This window comes from Crassostrea angulata, chromosome 3, assembly GCF_025612915.1.
Source record: "Crassostrea angulata isolate pt1a10 chromosome 3, ASM2561291v2, whole genome shotgun sequence".
Taxonomy (NCBI): domain Eukaryota; kingdom Metazoa; phylum Mollusca; class Bivalvia; order Ostreida; family Ostreidae; genus Magallana; species Magallana angulata.
The window spans coordinates 8,664,682-8,683,002 of NC_069113.1; the positions used below are offsets into that span (position 1 = coordinate 8,664,682).

Sequence of the window (18,321 nt, forward strand, 5' to 3'; positions counted from 1 at the left end):
AATGACTGGTATATTGGAGCAAAAAGACCATAATGAGTCTATGAAGGCTTGTTGTTCACGTTACCAACCTGCTTCAGTTGATACATTTTGATTTTAATAAACCTTCATTTGGAAAACCAAACGGACCAGAGTTTTTAGCTTTTAAATTCGAAAATTTAACTACTGGGTATATGTTATACAAAGGCTTTTCTCTCCAAAGGGTAAGAATATTCTTAAAATGGTCATGACATTTCAAAACTTTTTATTCTGTTGTATGTTCCAACCCTATTTTTGTACTATATAGCGTTAACTTTCCTGTGTATAGTGTTCTATAGAAGCATTGCATGGAAAAGCTTCTATAACAAAACACATGACCAATACTTGTAAAGAAATCAATCACGGCAAAGCAATCATTGCAATTAAACATCTTATATAACTTAACATTACATACAAAGATAATACAAATGATTTTACAAGTAAACTAGTATTCATATATGATTTTTGTTACACATGAATTAATTGTCAAGCTAACTAGAGGTTACATGTAAGTTTGTAAGTTTCATCTAGTAAGCTCATCGTCATGCGCAGTGATATTTTCGTTAGCAAATGTTGCCCGAAAGGTAGCATATTCGAGGACAGACGGAAAAATCTTGCAGAGTAAATAGATGTTTGCACGACCAAAGATGTGTATGAAACCTTACAGTGAAACGGCGAAATAGTCAGATTTGTGAGCAATTGTAATCCAAAGCACCTTAATACTGATGAAGTAAACATACTAAACGTTATGCAGTGAAGCCCATATTAAGGCATGAAAGAAAAGATAGCCATCAATACGCTGAAGAATAAGCGAACATATCGCTCTGGAAAGCAATGAAATATTAGATATAAGGAAATAACTCCGAATATCTTTAGACAGTCGCCCCAAAGCACGTTTAGCAACATTTTGACCACGCCAAGGCTTTGACTAATGTCAATTTACTATTAATTAACAAGACGAAATGGTTGCTGGTTCCCGCGTAACCATTTCACCGCGAAAGCAGTGCGAAGCAGAGGCAGACGACAGTTTCTTACCTACATCCTCTATACCATTGACCCCTAGACACTCGTCGTGTTCTTCAAAGTCAAGGTCGAGGCATTGTACAGACTTTTTCCAATCCAAACCAAATCTAACCATATTCTGAGCGCACCCGTGTCGGGCCATTGCGCAAAGGTACGGACATATTGGAACAGTTGCGCCATTGACACATAGGGGGTACAGAGCACCGCACAAGAAAGGCAGAAGATAGGGACTGCATCGAGTTTGAAGTAAAGGTGTAAAGGAATGAAACTGTAATCCCGCTTCCTCTTGAGTCTCAAAGTCTAATTCATCATTAGGGAATTGTGTTAAGTTAGAGGGGAAAATACCAAGACACTCGGGTTGTTTGATTTGCTCGCATTGAGAGTCATCTGAAAGAAAAAGTTCGATGTAAGGCGTAACAGCTGATGGTCAACTGTCACAGACTTCAAAATACCATGGCAAATTTATTGTATCTTTTCCCATTTGGATTAGAGGTAGAAGAATGTTACACTAAAGTTTTAACCAAGAAAATATTGATGACTTAAATCTAATTGCCCAACGTTCATTATGATCCTATCGTGACCTTTACCAACTTTAATTTGTAATGTTATAATTTTAAACTCATATTACAATTATGAAAGTTATCAAAGGACAATTTACAAACTGTATAAAAATAGACTTTGATACATGCCTATAAATGCATTTTGAGACAGGCATGTTTTTCAGATTCGTTGATTCTGGATAATTATTTCAGGAAATAAAAAAAAAATCAAAAGAATGAAACGGTTTTATGGTATTTAAACAGTAAAATGCCCTCTTTGGTGATTCATGCATGTACTTTTTATGCAACGATCGCTACCATCATAACACCCCCACCCCACCCAAATTAAACTACATGTACTTCAAATGTAATATTTCAGTTCTGGTTTACGTATGGCTAAAAGTAAAAACAAAAACACTGGCCTTTTCTAGACTTTAGCGAAAAACAAAGTGTCATCTGCTATTACAAAAGCCCCCCCCCCCCCAAAAAAAACCCCTAGATTGTTTGGAAAAATGTTTTTGTTTGTGGTTTGAAATCTAAGACACAGTCTAAAAAAATACAGTTAGTTCATTCACAAGAATGCGTAATCAAACGAATATAAATCAAACAGTGGCTATGGTTTGTTTCATAAAGCGCAAATACGTTAAAATACGATGCCCCATGACGCACTGCATATACGGATGAAAACTACTTCGCGGTTATTCCAAAGCTTCCGTAAAGCTAAGTTTTAACACATAATCACAGTACTGAAGAACTGACGGGAGTTGATTTTGTCGATGTTTATTTATTTTAAAATCATGTTATTTTGCATGAAGTACATATAGTTTTTAATTTGAATTACGCACATTTTTATAATATGAATTTTTGGACTTTTTCGACAAGAATGTCGAGAAACCCCCATATGAATCATGTTAAATAATATTTAAAGATAAAATTAATTCAATCAAACTATGTATCAGTAATAGATATATTTCTCGAACATTGTATGGATCCAAGCAACATTGAACTCTAGTCTCGTTCAACCAAATGCTCGGCTAACACCGTAAATCTCCGACAAGGATTTACGGAGACAGCCGAGCGTCGAGTTGAACGAGACTATGAACTTCCAAAAACGGTTCTGTTACAGAGGCTATATATTAGATCTAATCGAGATCTCTGTGAAATACATGCACTTGGTAATGGGGATATTTAACATAATATGAAATAAAATCCACATATATACTTTGAAAATTTCTCTCCCCGTTTCACACAATATTTTTTAAAACCATTTGATCTCTAACTTGCGCATATATATCATAAATGTTGTGATTTAATTTCTTTGACCTGCTGACATAGAGCAGCTACAACAGTTTCATTAACTTACGTCTAATGAAATTAAGGTACTTATAATAATACAGGGACTCAAATTTTGTGTGCCATGGATAAAGTTATCAGCTGAGAAAGCACTACGATCTTAACACGTATTGTTAGGCAAAATGGAGCTATTAAATACAATGTCGGCGATCCTGACAAATGGAATAACGTGCCTTTAGAGTTATGATTTTGTCAGAACTGTGTATTCCACCGGGCGCACCTTAAAGGGGCATGGTCACGATTTTGGTCAAATTTTATTTTTCTGTTTTTAGGTCACCTGAGTCACTCAGGTGACCTATTGCAATTGGTCTTCGTCCGTCGTCGTGCTTCTGTGCGTCGTGCGTCGTGCGTTAACAATTTTACATTTTTAACTTCTTCTTGAAAACTACCAAGCCAATCGTTACCATTTTTGGTGTGAAGCATCTCTATGGTAAGAAGAATCTAAATTGTGAAATTTATGGCTCTACCACCCCTGGGGTGCCACGGGCGGGGCCAAATATGCAAAAAAAGCCAAATTTTCAAAAATCTTCTTCTCTACTCCCACGCATGTGAGGAAAAAACTGGTTGCATGGTTATGTTGTCCATGAAGCCCTCTACCAAAATTGTGAAATTTATGGCCCCTGGGTCAGGGGTTCTGGCTCTAGGGTGGGGCCAATATGGCCATATAGTAAAAATGTATTAAACCTTAGAAAATCTTCTTCTCTACTACCATATATATTTTTAAAAAACTAAATACATGATTATGATGTCCATAAAGCCCTCTACCAAAATTGTGAAATTTATGACCCCTGAGTCAGGGGTTCAGGATCTAGGGTGGGGCCAATGTGGCCAAATAGTAAAAATGTATTAAATTTTAGAAAATCTTCTTCTCTTCTATCATATATATTTGTCGAAAACTAAATGCATTATAATGATGTCCATGAAGCCCTCAACCTAAATTGTGAAATTCATGACCCCTTGGTCAGGGGTTCAGGCTCTAGGGTGGGGCCAATATGGCCATTTAGTACAAATGTATTAAATCTTAGAAAATCTTCTTCTCTACTCCCATATATATTTGTTAAAAACTAAATGCATGATTATGATGTCCATGAGGCCCTCTATCAAAATTGTGAAATTCATGACCCCTGGGTCAGGGGTTCAGGCTCTAGGGTGGGGCCAATATGGCCATATAGTAAAAATGTATTAAACCTTAAAAAATCTTTTCTACTCCCACACATGTGGGCAAAAAACTGAATACATGGTTATGATATCCACAATCTCCTTTACCTAAATTGTGAAATTCATGGCCCCTGGGTCAGGGGTTCAGGACATGAAGGGGGGGGGGGGGCAATATAGCAATATAGTGTTAATAATATATAATGTTTAAAAATTTTCTTCTCTATTCTCACACATCTGTATAAAAAAACTGACTAATAATTATGTTTACCAGGAAGTCCTCTACTGAAATTTTAATTTTCATGTCCCCCTCAAGGATGGGTTTTGACTCTAGGGCAGGGCCAAAATGGATGTATAGATGTTAATGCATATAATGCTAAAAAATTATTTTATTTACTCCCACACACCTGAAAGGAAAACTGAATTCATGATTTTGTAGACCAGATCTTTTAGTTTTTCACCAAAATAATAGGTTTCACAGTTCTTTTTGAAATGTGGTCGTCATTACAAATTTATATTTTTTTTACTCCAGTATGAAACCTAATTAATTAGATGCATATATGAGACTCCATGACAAGTTTGTGTATGGGATATATGCTACTCAGGTGACCGTTAAGGCCAATTGGCCTCTTGTTATTATTTGCAATGCTGCAAGAAGGCATTTCAAATGATAAAATAAAATTTGAGTGCCAGTCGTTGAGTTTTAAGCAAGATACAGGGCTCACAATTCTTCGTCGTGTAAACAAGGCTCGTGCCCTGTTTTTGTTTACATGTGTTCAATATACCAGTAAAAATCTTTTTATAGCTGGTTTCTCTATCTTATTATTCATTTTAAGCATAAATAAACAGTTCCTAACGATTAACACATTTTTTTTAGGTCTAAAACTGGAATATTCACTTCAACATTCGAAATGTAAACAAACGCTTTGTTTACATAGCGAAAAATTGTAAGCTCTGTAACTCGCTTATATCTCATCAAACGACACTCAAATTTTGGTTGCTTATTAAAAATGCCTTACTGAAGCATTGTAAACATTAAAATCAAAAAAATAATTTTTGACCAAAATCGTGACCATGCCCCTTTAACAGAGCTGCGCTATGTAATACTGCTTTTTGGGGTAACCATACAAAAACAAATCATACCTTTACAGGTATATATATTCATATACATGTGCATTTAATTTTTACAACATTGTAAACTTTTTGTATGGTGCACGTGGCGACAAACCTTCAAAATTGACAACTGAATTATGAAAACTAATGTGAATGATAATATGAATACAGCATTTCATTAATTTTTCTTTTTTATTAGTTTTGTCCAGACAAAAGCAAAACACAGACGTTATCAATATAACGAAATGATACGAACAAAGGAGGAAGGAAGTTGTCACCAGAGAATGACTACATCTGTGTCTGACGTCTGTGCATCTTATAGAGGAAGTCCTGCACACTTTCAAAATGTCATTGGAATAAGTTATTATCAACTATCATACATCGATGTGTCATAAAACCTCAAATCACGTGGTATTCTAATATGGAGTTTGTACAGACCTATTACCTGTAACTCAGCTTTACAAAATGAAATAAGTTAAGAAATCTTTCAACATAGGTATAATGACTCTTCTACTGAATGATCAGGATGCAGAAAAATACCGTATTGAAAAATCACTTTTTCGCGTGACTTAAAAACACAGGGTTAGATTGACGACTTCCCAAGAGCAGAGTATCTTTCTAGACTCTCTACGGAGGGATCGAAATGACTGACCACCAACATATAACTTCAAATGCAGTGATGGATAGGTACTGTATTAAATTGATCGCCGTCCAATCGTAACTCTTCTCTGACTAACGTAACGTGATGTCCTTAAATTGCTCGTCGGTGGTCGGCCAATGGTAGATTGGGACGTATTGGGAGTTATTGAGCAATAGTTGTCCGTCACCAAAGGGCGGGGTCATTAAGTGTATTTTTTATATATACAAAACCCGTCGTTCTCTATATATGTCTTTTACACTCCTTTACGTGTTCTCCACGCCAGTATGCAATCTGAGATCAACTACTTATGGTTTTGATATGAAACGATGGTTTTTGCAACATATTCTAGACAAGTTTTTAATATGCAAAAAATAAAAAAAGGATGAAACTGTCGATTTGATGTATCTATATACTCCTGCGTATTCATGTTAAACCCATCGGAGTGGCTCGTGCTTTTGGCGTGTTGTGCAATAATGACTGAAGACCTAGATTTAAAACGGTAAACCACAAACAAGAAATTAAATGACATATACATTTACAAATGTAAGAAAACAGACAGTTGTTTGAAATTTAAAAAAAGATGGATTTTTGCTTCAAAGAGTTTAATATGTTTCAACAAATAATTGGATCATTTAAAAAACAACCTAAAATGCTCGGACAGTATTCTGCTGTGGTCAATGGACAATGAAACTATTTTCGGGCTAGCAGAATAATTCCTATGGTCAAACAGTCCACGTGATGTTTAGTGCACGATGGAGCATTTCATGGATGACGTAAATGTCTATGCTTGATCACATGATGATGATGAGACATGACAAATATTAGTCTGGACGATAGTGGGCAAACGGCCCTTTGTTCCGCCTTAAACGGGGGCGTAGTTAAGAACAGCCGGTTCCAGGTATTATGCAGATCACAACCAGAGAAGAAAAATCAACACAATCGATCGATTAAGGAAAACCGTTTCTGAAAATTTATTATTCAAATTAATTATTGCGATAATTACACATTTGCATAAAAACCTCTATAACTATTTCTACAAAATCGTTTGACAAAAATACAACTTGTACAATTACCAGCTAAAACGATTTAACTCTTTATATAATGTGAATAAACAAAGTAACGGTAAACTGAATCGGAGCACACATGTGTAGGATCCCCAAGGCAGGGTAGTAGTCGTTATGTGGAACGTATACTGTTAGATTACTTCAGATCGTGCTTGAACACAATCCCCAAATATGCATTCAGTTTAAAGCTAAAATTAATGTATTTAGAATGCATATATATTTTGCAATACTTACATTTTCAAAAGTATATTACTCTATTTTTTATTTTGTCTGTGAATTAACCAGAACATTCAACAGTTTTACACCTTGCAAATGGATTAGACAAATTAATAACAAAAAAAATGCAAACAACAACTAAAAAACCGAAACTTATCACACCCAACAGGCTGCCAAAAACCCCACTATTTTTTATTTTATCTTTTTGCATTCAAATGTATCAACTCTTGTTTTAAAACACAATCAATCTTACAATGGTACATCATTCAACTTTCCCTGATGTAAAATACGTTTAATTTATGTTCTGTCTTAATTTCATCACAACTCTACACTCGTCTGTACATATCCCTCTGACTTATTGTACACACAGGGCCAGTCGTGTTTTTCTTGGGGGTGAACATAATTATAATTCAAGCCTTTAAACACGCTTACTTTCGCCTACAGAAAACTATATGCAAATTGGCTCAAGTTTTACGGTGCATTCACGCTGACAACTCCTTTGCACCATTATTGATATCATAAGCTTGGAAGGTTTACTTAATTTAGCCGCCTGCGGTCTGGTTGATTTGGTAAAGTCTGGCGTTTATTTACCAATATACGTATTATTGTCTTGTAAAGGAAACATCCAAGATTAGTGTAGGTTTTGTAACAATTTCATTGGAAGTGAGTTGAGTGCAAATCGCATGTTCCGAGGTCAGGGTTACATTAAAAGGTCTATTTAAAGTCATAGGTCCAGTGAATCTGTATACTAGTATGACAGCAACATTCTATAATTTGTAATGAACCGTTCAATCGAAAACAAAACTTCACAATAAAATAGATAAATATATACACTCTATTTCTGTCCTAGCTGTGCTAAAAATCTTGGTTGATTGATTTATGACTTCAGATTGAACAAAAAAATACGTCGTACACACTAATCATATTGAATATGGCGTAAATGTTTATCACTCCACATATGCATTATGAATTTTAAAGGATTTCTGTAGAACATGTTTTGAACTTCAAAGTTCAAAAAGACTATTGTTTACCACTCTCTGAAAAAAAGCTCTTTCGAAACATCCGACGCAATATCTCTCTAAGACAGCTTGGATAGCCAAATTATTATAAGATTAAACCATTTCCCACTGTGATAATATTTTTCTCTTAAACTCTTTTTGAAATGAGATGGGTAACATTGAAAATGAATTATATGTACAGATCTGTTATATGTTCGTCAAAGATGAACCGTAAGTATTGTGCTATAATGAGAGAGAGACTGAGAGAGAGAGAGAGAGGGCGCACCATTTTTAGCTGTATGTCACAGAACGAACCCTTAACATTATGGTGGTTCACACTGTACCAATTATAACCATTTCGGGACGGGTGAGTCTAAATGCAGTATAACTTAGCAAAACTATAATGTTACACTCAATTTTGTAAACACAAGTACATTCTCTGTAAATAAATAAACAAAATCCTAATCGATATGTGTCTGATTAATTACGCCTGGTACGAGAGACGACACAGTGCAATGCATGTACATCGTACATATTGCGCAACACAAATCAAGATCCATTATCAAAGACCAAAAATCTCCGCTTTATCTTAATACATGCAGGCTTGTTGTTTTCGTCTGAATTCACAACTGGCTAGAAGGAATAACAGGACATAAGTACTTTGTCCCCGGGAGACAATAAAAGATATATGTGGAAGATAAGTATACAGGTGGCCCCGTGCTATCTTGTTAAACCACTCAGTTCAAAATAGACAAATCGAGTCATTCGGACATTCCTCATATAAAATTTGTGTACTGTGAAATTAACATAAAGCCCGCACGAAAAATGGGAGATGGCTACATTATTGCAGCTAAAACCATATATGAAACAATGAATTGAAACGCGAACAATTATTAAAAGCAAAATAGAAAGAAAATGCATTGTACCAGAATAAAAACACACTTAATAATGTCCAACAAACAGACAACACTATAAGTACACTATTTGTCCGGATCCACATTCTTACCCTTTTATAAGATTTACTCGTTAGCCAATCATTTCAACACAAGCATTGCATAATTGTTTATCATGAAATGAGGACTTCATGAATGAATCGTATAGAACGTTCAAAGAAGTTTTTATGATGCCTTACATTTTTACAAGATTTACAATGTATCAATTCAACTTTCAGCAAGCAATGGATTCTTGTTTTCTAAATGTTGTACATTCATTGATCTACACGGGGTTTTTAACTCGATCTACAAAAATCTCGTGAAAAGGTTGGCAAAAATATAAACTGTTGTTGTTCCAACAATGAAAATACACAAAAACGTGTGTACAAAAAGTCTAGAGTGTGTTTTTTTCGCGGTCTGATGTCAAGCGGATTCCTGGCTGACAAGAAAGAGGTGTGTCCAATGTCCTTAACTTTGTGTCTAAATAAAACGAATGATATTCATCATTCAAATTAAATTCCAATGTTAGGTAAAGTACACGATGTTTCATATTGAATTGTAAATAAAAAGATTTTAAAAGTTTTTGTTCTATGCATACATCATTCGACTTTTACAAGTGAATAAATAAAATGCATGTATTGAAAAAAAAGACATAAGAATGTCTTTTATGGTAAAATCGGTCAACTACCATTTGTAAAATGTTCATAGAAAGAAAATAGACCGGTTTCTTTAAATATTGACAGTGAATACTACTTTCTAAATCGCTCGAAATATCTTTGATGGATAAATGATACAAACAAGTCTTAGTTATCAATCTACAAATTTAAACATATCTACTCGCACCTAACCTGCAAAAAGCAATTGCATTGTCTAATCAAAATAATAGTCAAGTACTAATGTTTATTATAAAAAAAATTCAATGTTTTGTAAAGCTTGCTATAAATTTCAATCATGTGACTTTTTGTGTCATGCATGAATGAAAAATGTATTGCAAAATGTATAGAGTATATGCCGCTTGTAAAAATACCATTGTTATCATTCACGTATCTTTGGATTCATTATAATTGTATGCAAAGATACGTTTATATATTGCGTGAAATATTGGCCATCAGTGACGTTTTTCACAACAGAGGTTGCAATGTTAGATGGCTTCTTTACACATTTCATTGGCAAGCATGTGTTATATGTTATTTACATGTCATAGACTCCCAACAAGTTCACTTTCAGAGTAGATGAATGCCAACAACAAAACTAGGGATTCAAAGCCCCAAGCTTTAATTATTCTTGTATTAATTAAGAAATGTGGGATGACGTGTCATATTTTTTATTTTGTAATTCCGTACACACCTTGTACATGCTGAATATTAAGTACTCTGCTTCAAAGAGTTGATGCTTTCTAACACAGCTGCGTCAACGGTGTGACCAAAATTCAAAACCAACGAATCCAAAGAATTCGCCAGTATTTTGACAACCACGGTATTTTGAAAACCACATTAATCAGGTGAATGAAGCAATGGTTACGTGGAAATAAAACGGTCTGTCTCGGGAGAGGGATCAGAACTAGGGTTAGGTCGTTGCATTCCAAAATGTTCCTCCGGCATTGCTTTCGTTTTAATATATGTACATATCATTTATACTTTAAAAAAAATTGTGGCGATGATTCTTCGTTTTCTTGTGGAAAGGTTTTTATGTGGTCAAGACTTTGACATGAGACGATTTACAGTGTATTTTTTGTCATGCTGTTTGATAAAGTGTGTACACAAATATGTAACAACAACATAAAAAGAGACAAATAATTTTACCATGTAGCCAGTAACTGCCAATTTTCGACGAGCTTATTGGCGTAATGAATTTTCTTGTTGTCGTAATTGTAAATAGGGAAATATTTACGGCAAAAAAAGGTAAAATGATACAATCAAATTTGTATCAAACTCGATTTCATACTCCAAACATTTACATCCAAAACGCAAATGATAGCTTAAGAATGGATCAGTAAAGTTTCACTTTTTTCATGAACTAATGAGCCCAGACGCCAAGGATTGTCGCTAGAGTAAACAGTTGACGGCGAATTCACTTCTACGAGTACAAAAAATAAACACTTTATCATCTTTAACGAAGCCAATCACACAATCACCCCCATTTCCGATTTAATGAATTAGATATATGAATCATTATTTCGTATAAGAGTCAATATCTTATGAATTCAGGCGGTAATCTTGTGGAATTATCATTTTTAACATGATTTACGTCTTCCAAAATTTAAAAGAAACAGGTGCACTTTTTCTGGTTTTCACCAGAGAGAGAGAGAGAGAGAGAAAGAGAGAGAGAAAGAAAGAGAGAGAGACTAATTATTAACATTCTGATATTCATGTTCAATCATTTTTGTAAATTTTGGCGAGTGATATGCCTAGCACAATGTACAACACACATGTCACCGTTTCACAGAGATGACATTAAGTGGCCGATATAGATAGGGTCTTTCAAAGGCTAATTGGAATTTGCACTGCACATGCACGAACGATAAAATAAATGTATGTAAAACAACTTGATGTCTGCGAACAATGGTATTTATGTGCATTCGTTGATATAGATCATTAGGAAATAGGTGTTCCATCATCGCTATGTACTTAGTTAATAATGACCCTGAATGTCCCTCTCCCTAAACTCCAGGCTGTGTTCATGGTTACACAAGCCTTTTATATATTAATGCAGAGCCTTACATTTCTTCGTTAGCAATGTACTAATCTTATAGTCCCCTCGATTACAAAACTGAAGAATGCGACCACAGGGTTAACAAAGCGTGACCATTGTCAGATTTATTGACCATGATAACGGAGTAATACACAGAAAACAGTATACAGTGTGGAGCTCATAATCACCCCACACTAGGGTCAGCGAACACAGAGTGACCATCGTCTGTCTACACAGGGGGAAATTTATGAAAACAACAACGGGGAAGGATAGAAAACCATCAGACAAAACAGCTCCGAAACCCTCAATGTCTTCATACCACATAATACTGATATAAATCTTTCAAATAACCGACCCCTAGTCTGTTTCCTTCTAATGAGCAATGATGGACACGAGTTTTTATGGCCACAAATAAGTTGTTTGTCCTCAAGCTGAAGCCGAACAATTGGAACAGCTGTTTTGTAAAGGTACTTGGTCTGTACACTTAATCCAAACGGGTAGCAAAAGTTGACAAAAGATAACTGAATACACTTGGATCTCGTTATGAAATGGCTAAAGTGATTTACAATACTCTGCAACAGAGGTAATTTGTAGGATTTACGTACAACAAAAATTAACATCCAACAGAATTTAGATTAATTAATAATAACACACACCATTCCTTGAAAACGTCATATGAATTATTGCTCGCATATAAAGACAGAAATATTTAACTTAATTGCACAGCACAAATTAAGAAGACAGTCCATATTATTATTTCTTACCTGGTTTTAAAGTATTGCTCACTGGCTCAGATTCACAGAATACATGTGGACACAACAAGAAGAGAAGAAATATCGATAATCGTCCATAATTATCATAGGCTGGGGCCATGACAGACGATAAGAGAAGTTGACTTTCAGACGTAAAATCCAAGAACTCTAGTCATCACTTAAGCACACGACACCCACCATAACCATTCTGTAGGTTACAAAATCAAACACGGGAATTATTGATGGCCGGTGTGTAAAGATGATCGGACAGTTATATTTCCTCGTCGAATAATGACCAGTAGTTGGCATATAGTTAGCATGCGTGTTAAGTTTTGAGTAACCAAAAGGCAAAGTCGCGTGAAATAGCGTTATATACAGAATTTACCTGGAGGCTATAGTAGTCGCTGTGTTACGCTTGGTTGCAGGTAGGTACGGCCAATACAGTTATACAGAGCTTTTCACCTGAGGATCCGCTGTTTTTCACTTTTAATCAGATGATATCATTTATATCGGATCTGACACAGGTAAAATACTATTTCGCCAAGTCACCAGGCTGCGTGTTATTCCGTCCCTTGACCAGCGTTAATGTCAATGTTAACCCGTTTAACTTGTTCGTTCAGAACTGACATCTATCACATTCTGGGTATTAGGATTACCCCTGGTCAATTACTTTGACCCATCTTTTACAGGTGTTAGAATGTATGAGAAAATGACAAATATACAATTATAGTTATGAAACATGGTTACGATTATTAATAAGTAGTAATGCAATTCTTATTTTCATGTGTAGGAAAATCGCGTAAAATGTCCAATATTTTAAAGAGACTGTAGCATATGCGCTTGTTTCTTTCATTACTGATATCATTAAATAGTAAATGTATAATGTATTGTAGCGTTCTACTTGTATATGAAACAAGCGCATATTGGCTCTATGGAAGGCAAACAGTATCAACTTATGCAAACTACCATTTTTATACATAACTATCAACTTTTCCCTGCATATTTAACTATTGACATCTTTTCTTCATAGTTAACTATTGACAACTTTCCTTCATACTTGACTACCATATTATAATCAACTACTGACAGTTTTTTCTTCACACTTATATTATTGACAGTTTTCTTCATACATAACTATTGACCGTTTTTCTTAATACTTAATGTTTGACATCTTTTCTTCAAATACTTAAGTACTGGCATTTCTTCCTTACACTAACTACATGTATTGACTATTACCATCTTTTCATTATATTTATCTATTGACATTGACATCTTTTCTTCATACTTAACTATTGACTTCATACTTAACTACTGACATCTTTTCTTCTAACTATTGACATTATTCTTGATGTTAACTTTTGACAACTTTTATTCAAATTTATCTATTAACATATTCTTTTCATACATAACTGTTGACATCTTTTCTCAAATTCATTATTAACTATTGACATCTTTTCTAAATACTTAACTATTGACGGTTTTTCTTTATACTTAATATTTAACATCTTTTCTTCAAATACTTAAGTACTGGCATTTCTTTCTTATACTAACTACATGTATTGACTATTGGCAACATTTCATTATATTTATCTATTGACATCTTTTCTTCATACTTAACTATTGACTTCATACTTAACTACTGACATCTTTTCTTCATACTAACTATTGACATTATTCTTGATGTTAACTTTTGACATCTTTTATTCAAATTTATTTATTAACATATTCTTTTCATACTTAACTGTTGACATCTTTTCTTAAATTCATGATTAAATATTGACATCTTTTCTAAATACTTAACTATTGACAAATTTCTTAATACTTAACTATTGACATCTTTTCTTCACTCTTAACCATTAACATATTTTCTTCACACTTAACTTTTGACATCTTTCTAAATACTTAACTATTAAGTAAACATCTTTCCTAAATACTTAACTTTTAAAATCCTTTCTTCTTACATAACCATTGACATCTTATCATCATATATACCATAAATATTATTTCTTCATAATCTACTATTGATATCTTGTCTTCATGCTTACCTTTTGGTATTTTTTGCATTGCTTCAATTTTAAATCAAAAATGATTTCACCGGACTCCTCTTTATATGGAAATAAAACAATTTGTTGACATAATCAACCTAATTAAAGCTTTTTAATCTGTATAGTTTAATCCGATGGAAAAAAAAAACAACGCATTATAACAAGAAATAATCTTTTTATTGAACCTAACCCCTTAGGGAAGTACATGGTAAAACCACTCTATTTTCTGTCACGGAAACAGACAATTTTAAAAACGTGCAAAATAATATATTTTTCTTATGCAACTATATTACGGTCTTGATATTGATATTGTCGAGAATAATAATTGACATTGTGTAATTCCATAGAACGTTTGTTCCATTTGTTCGCAACAATTATCAACATCCAAAAATCTTGTTTATTGACTTATTTGAAAACCTCGTACATTTTACCTTACTAAAAATGAAAATGAAAGCTTAGATATTTTTGACTCATAGTGTGTAATGTAACAAGGGTGTCCAAGTAGCGCTTGTGGACAATGCACTCGCATCTCACCGCTGCGACCCGAGTTCGATCCCCACGATCATAATAATTGTTTGGTACATAATAGCTAAGGGTATGGCGGTCGCCCGCTTGTAGACGTGGGTTTTCTTCGGGTAGTCCAGCTCCAATGACCCCCTCGTGCCAACATCCAAAAAGAGATATCAATATAAGTTGTAGAACTTGTTTATCAAATTTTGTAAACAAATAAGTTCAGTTTATACTTTATAATCAAATAATTCTCCATTTTAAGGTGGAATAACACATCTTCATAAGATGGCTGACCTCTGATCGAAACGACATTTTGTTTTATTAAAAGGATTTTATCGTAACATATAACTTACCTCATGGCCGAGTGGATAAATTGTCGGGGTTATGATCCGTACATACCGAGTTCGAATCCCACAGGGGCTTTTGTTGTTACTTACTGAATTGATTTTTTTAAATATTCATTTTTTATTCCCAATTTGCAAATTTTTCACTTATTTGACTTATGTATAGTTTATTTATCATTATATCTTTCATAATCAAATAATTTACAGTTAATTTGAGTGACTTTTTCCAGGTGTGTTATTCCATCTTAAAACAGTTTCTATTTCAAATTCAGAATAAATCCAAAAGATTCTTTTATATTAATTCTATTAGCAAGTGAATATGTACATGCATGTGAGTTTGTTTATTCACGAATGAGTAAAACCATCATACACACGTGTCTCTCTCTACAATTTATAATACAAAATCACTGCACTGTGTTTTCAGGACGGTGGCGACAGTAACATATTCATTTAGTCTATCGATGTTTATAAACATTAGTCTCATTGTTCATAACAAATTTGGAATTCCAAAACAGTCAATAAAAATTGGGAAAAACACGATGTTAATTTGTACGAACTTGACCTCAGCCGACAAGTTTTTGAGTGATTAAACTCTCAGACAATAATGCAATACAAGAAATTAAGAAACGTATGCATGCATCATTCCTTTTTTTACTTGGCATTTTTTTTTTTACATTTAATTTTTAAAAAAATGCTTTCGGTGTTTTATGGGGACATGAAGGTACTAGTAGCTAGCATCGCAAAAAAGAAATACGTAACCCAAATCAGCAAGCTTTAATTTTTTTCCTACCCCAAGCTTTGCTACCTTGGTATCTAGTATCAAATACCAAAAAGCGTCTTACCTTTTTATATTTACAACGACCTTTAAATCTTCACTTTGATTATTCATATAACGTAAGAAAATTTGTTAATTATTGCCAATCGGCACGTTCTGTTGAAGGAATAGCTAATTCTTCCATCTCTGAACCGTGCAGCCGATGGAGTTGTTCGCAATGCATGAAGCTAAAATTGATCGATCGCAAAATAATTCACACAAAATCAACATCAAAAGTATGTTAAAAAAGACATCAATAAAAGATGTTTACAAACATTATCCATTAAAGGTAATTATATTATATGTCGATATCTATAAGATACAATTATTTAGGGCTACTATATAGTATCCAATTTATTTAAAGAAGTTTTAAAATCAAAGGTTAATAGGGTACGTTTCAGTCTTTTCAGTCTTGTCAGTTTCTTTATAATTAAACCACTGCCTTTTTTTTTAAAAGAAGCATTCTTAGAGTATTGCATTAGCAATAAAAGCGTGTCCCCTACCCCCCCCCCCCCCCCCATTTTAAAACAATTGTCGTTTAATGTGCCAAATAGGTCTGGAGAAAATTCGGTTAAAGATTGTTTAAGACGAAACCCATTGGTTAGCAAAAAAACCAAGTCGTTTAAAAATAAGTTTTTCATCATCTGTGGATCTGATACAGAACTGTAGCTCGGCGGAAAATCTGGGTTGATTTATTAAACTAATTTAGGATTATATTTTGTGAATATTTTCGTACCAAAAAATATTCTGCTTTGTTTACTTGCTTTTAAACTGTGTCCTAAACATCCTAACCGACCTCGGAAAGTGAAGTATGTTAAATTAACGTCGGGACCAAAAGTCGCCACTTTTACCTGTAAACACACCACCACAGTTCACTTTACGGACAGTCCGACTGGTAAGGGTGTTGTTAAAAAATATTCAGAGGCAAGTAATGACATCTAAAGTAAAATGTGTTCCTGACAGGAATTCTTTTGGCATTAACATTTTCACAGAATATATTCCGTATTAGGGTAAGTCCAAAACAGTGTGCAACTATTTGTGCGCAATGAATTAATAAATTTGTATGGTTGGAACTGTAGCTCCGCCGTCCATCAACCCGAATATCCAGTGGAGCTACAGTTCTGCATCTTCAATGGGCCCATTCACGTTGATTTGGATCCACTGGGTAACTTAAAACACCGGCGTAGCACTTATCCAATCATAGAAACAAGGGAGAGATTTTCAAAAAATAATTAGTTGATTTGTCAAATAAGTTCTTGGACACGTTTCTCTTAGTGAATCAAGTTTTCTTAAACGAGACGTTCGTTTATCAGCACGTTAACTTAGAAAACATCTCTAGCCCAGATACCTGCTTGCCCTACAATGAAACAATCATCATGAAGCTACACAGGAAGTTCCACAAACGAAGTCTGGAAAACGATAGGGGACAGTCTAACCCCCCCCCCCCTTCCCGGACTTCACCGGTAGGGGACTAATAAAGGAGTGAGTGAATCCATGCCTGTAATTTTAAAGTGTTACTTTTATGTTCAAACATAACTTCGTACTAAAAAAGAATTAATCTAAAGGAGCTGTTAGATGAAAACTGTGTGCATGATGGACGACAACTCTGATAGATTAAACATTCTGACTTAGCAAGCTAACAGTATATCTAGATATGGAATGATATTGGCGTAAACAGATTAGATACTTTTAACCTGCTTTACAAAGTGATATTAAAATTATGTATCGATATATTTTTTATTAACAATGTTAGCTAAGTGAATATTATCCAATTTCGATGATAGGGGCCAGTGGTCTAACCAAATAACTATCGGTATTTGTTCTTGAAAAGACTGAAATATTTTATATTTTCCGTGTTAACAAAGAAGTTTAACCCAACTGCAGAAAAGAAATTAAAACAGTTCAGTTTTTCCATGCTTTTAAGTTTATTTGTCAAATACAATTCCAAATTCTTTTGAATACGAACCGCCTGTAGGTAGGCCTAATGACCTACTTTTTATCCTATATTCATTTTTGCTCTGATATATACATATCTAGTTGAAATCAATTACATAAATTTAATTTAAGGGAAAAAAAAGAAGAAAAAACTGAAAAGTGCCTTTCATTCAAGTATTTCC

General features: G+C 34.1%; 1 protein-coding gene across 3 annotated transcripts in view; it reads right to left on the reverse strand.

Annotated features, from left to right (window-relative positions):
* Positions 1–13,469, reverse strand: part of LOC128179020 (deleted in malignant brain tumors 1 protein-like) — a 39,842-nt gene extending 26,373 nt beyond the window's left edge. Inside the window, exons 1-3 of one of the 3 annotated variants that reach the window (XM_052846484.1) lie at positions 12,877–13,469; positions 12,504–12,699; positions 1,051–1,425 (exon numbers count right to left, since the gene is read on the reverse strand). In XM_052846484.1, the coding sequence (XP_052702444.1) occupies positions 1,051–1,425; positions 12,504–12,612 (484 nt within the window). In that variant the 5' untranslated portion in view covers positions 12,613–12,699; positions 12,877–13,469. The other 2 variants (XM_052846483.1, XM_052846485.1) reach the window with 2 other exon arrangements.
* Positions 13,470–18,321: the final 4,852 nt, after the last annotated feature.